We start from the raw sequence: 10,414 nt of genomic DNA, 5'->3' as shown, positions 1-10,414 counted from the left end.
GTTGATATGTTTCTTCGGTTTTTTTAAATGTATAGTTTCTCTATTCTCTATTTTTCCTTGCAAATTATTTGCTGAAGAAATGTGATTTTTCAGTTATGTAACTTTTAAATAGTATTATATTAGATATTAATAAAGTCTTACTTTATGCATACAATCTGAATTAATTCAAATAACTCAAATAATTTTTTAAAGAATCACGTAATTAAAAAATCATGTTGTCTTATAGCCAATTTTGTTTCCAGTAATGTCATGTGGTGATCCTACTTTTTACTTTTAGGTGATGAAATGATTGCTCTTATTTTTTAGAGTTAAATTTTTAAAGTTTGTATTAATTAATTTTTTCCTTATTTCTGACTTTTTAATATAAGGAACATGTTTTTAAATAGTGTAAGCTTATTAGTTTACAGTTAATTTTATTATACATTCATTAGTCATTCAGAGCAAAGTAAATTCCAATTAGTTAATTTTAGTTTTCTATTGTATATTAATTATTTCCAGCCCCTTAAACTATTTGTTATATAACACTTATTTTATTTATTTTTTATTTTTAAATTTTTATTTATTTTTTAAAATGGAAGTATAGTTGATTTACAATGCTATATCAGTTTCAGGTGTACAACATAGTGATTTGATATTTTTATAGATTATACTTCATTTAAAGTATTCAGTAACTCCACTCTAGGGTATATATCTGAAGAAAAGAAAAAACTAATTCAAAAAATATGCACCCAATGTTCATAGCAACATTATTTATAATAGCCAAGATATGGGAGCAACCTAAGTGTTCATCAACAGATGAATGGCTAAAGAAGGTATGGTACTCAACCATAAAAATTATGAAATTTTGCCACTTACAGCAACATGGATAGACCTGGAGGGTATTATGCTTAGTGAAATAAATCAGATAAAGACAAATACTGTATGTTTTCACTTATATGTTGAATTTTAAAAATAAACAACTGAATACAACAAAACTGAAACAGACTCATAGATACAGAGAACAAACTAGTGGTTACCAGTGGGGAGAGAGGTGTGGGGAGAGGCAAGATAAGGGAAGGGAATTAAGAGTCACAAACTACCAAGTATAAAATAAATAAGATACAAGGATGTAATGTACAGCACAGAGAATGTGACCAATATTTTACAACAACTTTAAATGGGGTATACTCTAGAATTAATTTTAGTCCTGCTATTTAAAATTATGTGAAGACTTTATGAATGAATGCTTTAACAAAATGCAACTAACATTGAATTTGCTTTCCTGAATACTTGACGAGGAAGGAGCCTGAGTAGGTCAACATTTGTATATTTCTGAGCCACTGGTCATAATGCCATTCAGTATAACCCTATATTGCAAACACACAGACACACAGACACACACAGACACAGACACACACACACACACACCCCCTCCAAATTGCTGAATTCTTACTTTATGAATCATTGAAATTTACTTAAAATTTCCTATTCAAAGGAAAAAAAAAATCCTATTGCCAAAAGGTCTTCTCAGCACATTTGTGCATAGTGAGGGACCTATATTTTTTTTACACTGAAATTTTTATTTTATACATTTGGGATCATAATTGCTGACATTTTCTTTAATTTTAAAAAAATACACTTTGTTTTAGAGCAGTTTTAGATTCACAGCAAAATTAAGCAGAAGGCACAGAGATTTCCTACATATCCTTGCCTGCACCAAACATATCCTCTGCTACCATCAACATCCCCTACATTTGTTACAACTGATGAATTTACATTGACACATGTGTATCACCCAAAGTTCATAGCTTACCTTAAGGCTCACTCCTGGTGTATATTCTATGGGCTTGGACAAAAGTATAATGACATGTATCTACCATTATAGCATCAGAGTAGTGTCAATACCCTAAAAATCATCTGTGCTCGGTTACCTACATTTTTATGATCACCTCTGGTTCAGGTTCCCTGTATTGACTAATTCCTACTCTGCATTTTTAATTATCCTCTTACTTCTACCTCACAGCTAGCTTTTTCTCCTTGAATCTTCCCTACCTCTTCCCCAAAGTAAACGTGCATAAATATCCATTTGCATATAACATACCTTGCCTAAAAATTATGAGCCGTAGGGGGGACATATTTTTTATTAGAGAGTAAAAATATCCAAAGTCAAATATTACAACTTCTTTCCTTAAGAGTTCTCTTAGCAACCCTTTCATCACTGGCAACTGTACCCTATTTATTCTCTCAGCCTAACCCAATCTCAGCTTTTCTCATTCAGGAAAACAAAATCCTCCAATTAACATATGAAAAGAATTTATCCATAGCTCCATGTTTGAATCTCCTAAATCATTAAAAGTCTCAGGAAAACAAAAGTGCTTTCTTATGATATGATCTACTCTTTTTAATAAATTGTGAATGTAACTAGCAATGTTTTCTTATGTATTTGTATAGTATGCATAAGGCACTTCCTATATAACAAGCTTATTCAAATGCTGTCAATAGCTCTGCAAGGAAAGTATCATCACCCCACATAATGGACGAGAAAAATACAGCTCAGAAATGTTAGATATTTTCCCCAGTGTTTTATAAATTTTAACTACTAGCTATGAAGTGCTGAGTTCTGGATTTGGATTTAGGTTTCTTTCCACCAAACCAAGCTGTATCATGTTGTGTTAATATTGTGTCTTCTTTCTCAATTACATTTTAAGCTCACTGATGCAGATGGCATGGACAGGGACAGTCTCAAAAATTTCATAGTTGTTCCATAATACCACCCGAGATGCAATGTATGGACTTAGTAACTGAAGAATGGAAAGACTGAGACAATGTGCCTGAAACATTTTCAAAGGGCAAAATGACTCCAAGTCAAGTCACATGCACTCTCAAGAGTGAGGTTTTGGACACACTCAGGAAAGCCAGAGAATCCATCTGTTGATCCATTTCCTCCACAAAGATTTCCACTGGAGACAGTGAATCTGGAGGAGAATATAACACTCATAGCTGCTGCTACATTTTCTCAATGATGTTGTCCTTCCTGGGATTTCTCTCTCATAGGCTCATGGTTTCCTTAGCTAGGAGGGTGAAGGGCAGGGGCTGGGGCTACTGAAATGTTCTGCTGTGCCTCAGGGCAAACAAGGATGCACAGGGATTCAGTAAAATGACTTAGACTTATCTGCCTAGAAACATTCTGCAGCTATATTCACTCTACTGTCCCTGACATGCCATGTCAGGAAAGTCTGCGTGATTATCTAGCAGGAATTCATGTAGGAAGTGAGGCAAACTACACCTGTGCTCTAGGGACCCTAAATATGCCTGTGGTTTCTACCCCATCCCTTTTCCCATTGTTACTAACCCTAAGTAAGGACAAAGTTTTTGGTCCTTCTCAGATACCTGCATTATGTTGTATTCTGATCCTCTCCTAACTGACTTTCATTTCTTTCTCTGCCTAGGGAATCCTTAGCTCCTTAAGGGTGGGGAGGAGAGAGGAATGCTTTTACTATCCTCATTCATTCTTCACAAATTTAAAGTTTTGGGAACAAATTTTGACTTTTGGTACCAAAAATTTGGCTTTTGGTACTTTTAAGATTCAAAATTCCTTTCTCCTATTTCTCTGTCATAACTTTTAAAAGCTATATTAAGATGAGTACAGACTTATTTCTTGGTTTTTGTATTTCTGCTATAACAAATCTACACCATGGGAGAAGAGTATATATTATCTTCAATGATGCCTGAATTAGGGGGGTGGGTGACAGTGCCAAGAGTGGGAACAGAAGGAAGAGAGAAATAATAATCGCAGCTAAGATATCAACATATTATTAGTCTACACAGGTTGCTCCTGTGTTGCTGGGCATGAAACATGATCTGAGAAACGAAATTAAGGGGCCTAAAGCATAAGGGAACAAGGTCCTAGTCAGCCTTGAGATGAAAGACAGGAGAAGTTCCAATAAAAGGAGGATTTATTGCTTCCATGATGATACTGGATCCGGGTCACTAGGGATTAGGTAACTGGGTGGAATACGCCAGTGATCCCATGGTATGTAACTATTGAGAACAGAAAAAAATCATCAGGTAGTCAGGGGGAGAATCCCGAGGTATATGTGCGCTTTAAGGGATAAGCATCTTAAGTCCCAGAGAAGAGGTGAGAGGAGGAGTGTAAGAGGAGAGAAGCTATATGAAGAAAGTTCTAGGTCATCTAGCATGTCCACTCTTCTGCTCTGGTAGACGGGCTGTGCACCTGCAACAGGATAGACATGAGATTGATGAGTCCTAGGGGGCTTCTGTGCAATCATCATGCCCTTTCCCAGTTCTCCTCAACTTTTTAACCACATTTGAGTCCACAAACCTCTTCCCACTTTCTTTCCTCCTGTACTGTCTCCAATGCTGACAAATCTGAATCCTTACCTTCCCTTCTAGGGTGCAACTCACAAGGGCCCTTGGTGTCTGGAGGGACCACCTGAGCGCAGGCCTTGGATGATGAAGACAGTGCCCACCACGATGCCTACGAGGCCCACAGTCAACCCCAGGGCGCAGACCACAGTCTCTGTCAGCTCTGACATAGGGGTTGGAATCTCAGGCTCTGCAAAAGTGAAGTTGTAAAACTCAGAATACAGAGTGTTGGTTCACGTGCATGTGTTTGGGATGGGACAGGAGGTGTGGTGTTCATTCTACAAAGACTCAGGGCACCAGGCTTAGGGAAGAGTGGGAAGTATATCTTTAGAAACACTTGAAGTGTGGAAAACAAGCTCTGGACCGTGTGATTTAGGGGCTAAGAGGCAGGACATTCTGTACTTGATAGAGAAGAGAACGTATCAAAGGGGCGGAACTCGTACGTACCCCAGTGTTTCAGCAGTGGCTCATCCAGGCCCCAGTGCTCCACTTCGCAGTCATAAACATCTTCATCAGAAGGGAGGAAGGTGAGATAACTGATCTTGAGGAAGGAAAGATCATTCTTCGGGAGGAAGCTGATCTCAGAAACACCCTCTCTGACTGAGTGTCCGTTCCTCAACCATGTGATGTTGATCACAGGAGGATAGATGTTGTCAACAAGACAGATGAGGGTGTTGGGTTGATGCAGCGACACAGGGAACTTAGAAAACACAGTCACCTCAGGAACCTCTGTGGTGAGAAAACAGCACTGATGTGAAATGAGGATAGCTCTGCCCTGAGGTTCTGCATTGCATCCTGGGGGAGCCCTCCCACCATTTCCCAGTCTGACAGTGGAAGAGCTCTTGTTTCCCTTTTGCTTGGGAGATGCTACTCACTGCCTCTGCTTTATCCCCATGTTCTCCGTGGGCATGCTTGTCAAGGAGGGAGGTCTGTGGGACTCCTCCTTGAGGGATTCAAGGAATATGTTATGGGAGTAGGGATCCTTATATTACATGGAAATATGTGATCTTTGAGAAGAGGGAGGATGAGGGTTCAGTAATTACTATGAGAAGATCTGGGGACTCCTTGGAAAGGAGAGAGTTTTATAGAGTGGTGAAGGGTATCTCTCCTTAGGGAACAAGAGAGTGAGGCCTGATATGAAAGAATAGATTCAGTAAAGAGAGGCAGAATGGTGGACACCTACCATTGGTAACAGGGGTAAAGTTGGAGCGTTTAATCAGGATATCCAAGTTATGTTTCCCCACAGCTATGTTTCTCAGGGCACCCTGTGGGTCAAAACCTGCGAATTGGCTAAACACAGGCAGCCGCCAGACAGTCTCCTTCTTCTCCAGGTCCACATAAAATAGCTCATCGCCATCAAATTCTTGGGTGTACTGGCCAGAGGGACCATAAGACTGGTAGATAGTTGTGCCATAGGTGCCAACGTGGTCAGCTGATAAGTGAGGGTGAGGAGAAGGAAGGTGGAGAACAGAGAGAGAGGAAAGAACCATGTTAAACAAAGTAACAGAAGAAACTTAACTCTCAAACATTGTAGCCTTCACCTTTTTTTGTTTGTTTATTTGTTTTGCAATGCTTTTATTTGACAGCTTTGTCAAATACAGCCTTTCACGAAGTATTTTGAGGGAGCGGCAGAGAGGAGGAGGAGGGGCAGGGAAAAAAGCTCACTTGTCTGCTCCACTAGCACACGTTCAGCAGGACCAGTGTTTTGGTTTTTTCATATTCATTTAAATGACATATTTGAAACTGAAAGTGCTGTCACAGGATAGGCATTTGCCATTGCATCTCCCACACAAATCTTGACGGTGGGGCCTTTTGGAGTCCACGTGGCGAACTTTTACTGGGCAGGAGCATCTAGTCTGTTTACAATTTTGACAGGTGATATCCTCTACTCGGTAAGGGTTATAAGACTTCTGACATGTTCTGCAAAACTGCTTGTAGTAAACCTTGTTAGTGCCCTGTACACACCACACGTAGGCACTTTCCCATCGGATGTTGCCGTCCTTGCAGTGATAGTAGCCATATTTCTGCACAGTCTCTAAGCAAAATTCCCAGCACCTGTTTCCTTCGCCCTCAGTGTTGGTAGCTGTCCTGTTAGAATCCAGTCTGTCTTTCCACTATAACATATGCTCAGAAGGGCGGAACTTTCACAGGCCTTGTTTACTGCTCTTTCCTGCATGTCCAGCTCAGTGCCTGGCACATTGTAGGCTTGTGATAAATATCATAATGGAAAGAAAGAAGAAAGAAGGGAATGAATGAATGATCATGGTGTTAGTTTACTTCCCTTTGCTTCATAAGTTTTCTTTCTCATTTAATTCTTTCATCAGGTAATGACACGTTCATTATGGTCCCTCTCCCCTCAGGACTGGCTCAGAGCAGAACGTTTTCTATACAGGATTCATTTTTTATTTTTTCTAAACCAAGGAAAAGCACACGGAATCTTATTATTTTAAAAGAGTTTCCTCTAACTGTTACAGCGTGTAAGAACGAGTACGACAAGGACAGTGAGAGTATTACAAAATATATAAAGAATAAACAATGGTTTTAAGTTGTCTGTTTTGTTAACAGTAGTGATCCTTAAAGGAGAGTGCCTGATTGCTTCTGAAGTAAGAGATGGAAGTTTTATTTTGGATTTCTGTTATTTCCCACCACTATTTTTTTTCTTTAAGGAGGTTACTAGACTTCTTTTTCTGACTCAACACATATTTGTTGAGGACTCAAGGTACTCTTCTGCCGTTTTCTTCAAATGGACAATATACTTTTCTGAGGATGCCAAAGCAGAATGGCAACCAGTTCAGTTTGACTCTACTCAAGTAAGCCTAACTGGACAATTTTGTCCAGACACATACAAGCCTTTTATCATTTTCTCTTTCCTTCCTTCCTCAATTACTGAGCATCAACAGGGTTTCAGACATTGTGGGAGGCAAAGAGTAAAACATCAATCAGGCATGGTCTCTGCCGACAAGGAGAATATTGATTAACGGGAGAGTCAGGTGAGTAAAGGAGCAAGTACAGTGTACTGTGCTGAGTTCTGGGATGGATGTATCCAACATCCTCATCTGACCTTATCTATTAATCAAACCAAATGACATTATCCTTTCATGTTCCTTGGTCTTTGCAGGGGTCTATTTTTTTTTTTTTTCCCCCCTGAAATGAAATTATCTGTTAGGATTTCCTGGACACCTCCAGTTCATTCTTTTTTAAAAATTTATTTATTTAATTAATTTATTTATTTTTGGCCGTGTTGGGCCTTTGTTGCTGCGCGCGGGCTTTCTCTCGTTGCATCCGGTGGGGGCTACTCTTCGTTGAGGTGAGCAGGCTTCTCATCGTGGTGGCTTCTCTTGTTGTGGAGCACGTGCTCTAGGTGCCCGGTCTTCAGTAATTGTGGCTCGTGGGCTCTAAAGTGCAGGCTCAGTAGTTGTGGCACACGGGCTTAGTTGCTCCGCGGCATGTGGGATCTTTCCGGACCAGGGATCGAACCCTTGTTCCCTGCACTGGCAGGTGGATTCTTAACCACTCTGCCACCAGGGAAGCCCCAGTTCATTCTTGAAGTTTCTGCTTAGTTACCAACTTTTTAGCTAAGTTCTCTCATTACACATGTTTTTGCTCGCATTATAACCTCCAACCTCTCCATCCCAGGGTCCTGCTTTCAAGTCAGTCTATTCCTCAACATTACCCAGCATGACCCCTTGGTTGATCACTTAAAAGGCCTTCCAGCATAGCCTCCTTATCCCTGTAGTGAATATTCTTGACTCCTTTTCAATCATGAATATATGCAATTATTCTCTTCATCGGCTACTTGTCCTGAGTTGCCAGCACTGAAGAACATCACACTGCTATGCCAACTGGAACCAAGTCACTTTTACAGCTTCAGCCTCAGCTGCATCCATTGCCCTGCTCAGCAATACTCCCTCTGTTTTTTTGCACCATTTTCTTAGCATTTCTAATCTTAGTACACTCTATGGGACAGAGAGCATGTTTTTTCATTTTTGCATCCCCCAAACTTAGCTAGCTGTGTGTTCAAAAATGTATACAAAATGTCAATTACTATTCTTGAGGATCACAGAGACTTTGGGGAAGACTGACAAACACAGAGGTAGCAGAATTATATGACAATCAGAATCAGCAGTGACCAGGGCTGCAGTACGATTGTGAGCCCTAAGCACTGTTGCTTAGGCAAGCTTTCCTCCATAAAAATATTAAAAGTCATATTTTACGGCCATACTGGTATAAAGACAAATATAATCTAGGCTAAATTAAAAATTAAAACATTTTCTTCTATCCTAAAAGTTCATTTTTTCTTCTAATTAAAATAATAAAATATTTTCATGGAGCCCTATAGGCACTGCAGGCCCTTGGCCTGTGTCCCCTGTGCCTAATGGGGAAGTCGAGCCTGACCAGGACACTCTAGTGTGACGGTGAAGAAACAAAATTTAGAAGTGCTCTGGAGAAGTACGTGAAACTTCCACTACCACACACAATTAGAACGGGAGCAGCCATGGTTAGCAAAGTTGCTGAAGATTAGAGTACCCTCCATTTCACTTCCCTTTTGAACTATCTGGCCTTTCTACTTTGGTTTTTACAAACTCACTCAATGTCTATAAAATAACAAAGGTATGGGCCAGGGATGGATCCTGTAAGGAAAGGAAGACGAAGGAATGTATGAAAAGAGGGTGGAAGGAGGGGGACGGCAAAGGCAGAGGGGCCTAAGGGACCAAATAAATAATCTGTGCTTGCCCATTCTTCTTGAAGGACTTCCTTAGATGGGGCGAAGAACTGGTAATTCGGGCTAACAATTTGAAAACAATATAATTTGATTCATCAAGTTTCTTATCATAAAGTTCTCAATTTTAAAATAAAAATAAGGAAATTTCTTACTTTGTTAAAGAAAATAAAGCAAAGTTACACTTGTAATGGTAAAACTAAAAAAATAAGAATAATCTTTGACATTTGTGTGTCTTAATCACTTAGAAAGCATTTCTACACACCTATTTTACTTGGTTATTTGTGAGGTGACACGTATGAGGTAACTGAGGTTAAGTGAGGACCCTGCGGTAAAACGCCTCGTGTAAAGGCATTCTGCTGGGCTCGCTTACCCTCTCCCCACCTGTGCCAGATGACAGCATGAAAATGTATGTAGATCTGAGACTGAAAAGGTCACCCTTCTTTGTATCTACACAGTATACAGAATTCATGGAACTATTTACCCCAAGATACACTTTAGGAGAAATATACAAAAAGCTTCAAAATTTGCTCAGAGAAATTTGGGAGCAATAGTTCATAAAATTTTAGTAACAAAAGAGCCACTTATGGAAACATTTCTAATCTTTGAGGCAATAATGAATGAATGCCCTAGAGCCCTCCAGGACATATTCACTGGATCCAATATCAGAAACAGAATAATGTCTTTGGTGAACTCTGCAACAGCACAAGTAGCAAAGAGAGTGGGTCTGGGCTCTGGTTTCCTGTAGGAGGAATGACTGTAAGTTTTAGATTTGCTTAATATTGAGAACGCTTTGAGGAGTCGCTATTATTTCTAGGCCAAACTCTATCTTTTTTTCCCTCCAATTCCCTGTTCCCCAACTCTAGTCCCCACATCCCTCAAGCGTGCACTCACCCTCAATGTCTTCACCTCCACAGGGGCTCATCATGGTGGTCAGGGTGAGGGCCCCCAGAATCAGAGCTCTGTTCAGGACCATCCTCTTTTAAGGTGGTCTCAGCAGTTGCCGTTCTGAGTTGCAGAGCAATGACGAGGGCTGAGCTGAGAAGGAACTCTGTAGACACCCAAACCACACTCTGCCAGTTCAGGATCTGGCCAATCAGAAAAATCCCCTATGATGACACCTCAGTTGCCAGATGAAGACTTTGTACTAAGAGGCCTCGAAGGGACTGGGAAATCTCCCGGTTCTGATGCGGCCTCCACTCAGAGTGGACCTGAGGGAATTTTCTGTGAAAGGAGGGAGGGTATTAAATCAGAGTCTTCTCACACATGTGTATGCCTGCTGGTGACAAGAGGGCTGGGAATTTCTGAGCAGCCTCGTGGACGGATGAG

The 10,414-nt window shown here is 40.2% G+C and overlaps 1 protein-coding gene across 1 annotated transcript; it reads right to left on the bottom strand.

Annotated features, from left to right (window-relative positions):
- Nucleotides 1-3,917: 3,917 nt before the first annotated feature.
- Nucleotides 3,918-10,151, bottom strand: LOC133095151 (HLA class II histocompatibility antigen, DQ alpha 2 chain-like). The gene is made up of 5 exons (XM_061196087.1): nt 9,980-10,151; nt 5,549-5,797; nt 4,813-5,094; nt 4,381-4,555; nt 3,918-4,213 (listed from the first exon to the last, which is right to left on the bottom strand). Exons 1-4 carry the CDS (start codon nt 10,059-10,061, stop codon nt 4,401-4,403), a joined length of 768 nt encoding a protein of 255 aa, XP_061052070.1. The 5' UTR covers nt 10,062-10,151; the 3' UTR covers nt 3,918-4,213; nt 4,381-4,400.
- Between the last annotated feature and the right edge of the window lie 263 nt (nt 10,152-10,414).

This window comes from Eubalaena glacialis, chromosome 7 (assembly GCF_028564815.1).
Source record: "Eubalaena glacialis isolate mEubGla1 chromosome 7, mEubGla1.1.hap2.+ XY, whole genome shotgun sequence".
Taxonomy (NCBI): domain Eukaryota; kingdom Metazoa; phylum Chordata; class Mammalia; order Artiodactyla; family Balaenidae; genus Eubalaena; species Eubalaena glacialis.
This window is presented reverse-complemented; position numbering and strand designations above follow the sequence as displayed.

Excerpts from the sequence above, each read along its gene's own strand:
- LOC133095151 (XM_061196087.1), bottom strand. The coding sequence starts at position 10,061 with ATGGTCCTGAACAGAGCTCTGATTCTGGGGGCCCTCACCCTGACCACC. Across the intron at positions 5,095-5,548 it reads CTTTACCCCTGTTACCAATG|AGGTTCCTGAGGTGACTGTG; the intron begins GTAGGTGTCCAC and ends TTCTCACCACAG. Across the intron at positions 4,556-4,812 it reads GCCACTGCTGAAACACTGGG|AGCCTGAGATTCCAACCCCT; the intron begins GTACGTACGAGT and ends TCACTTTTGCAG.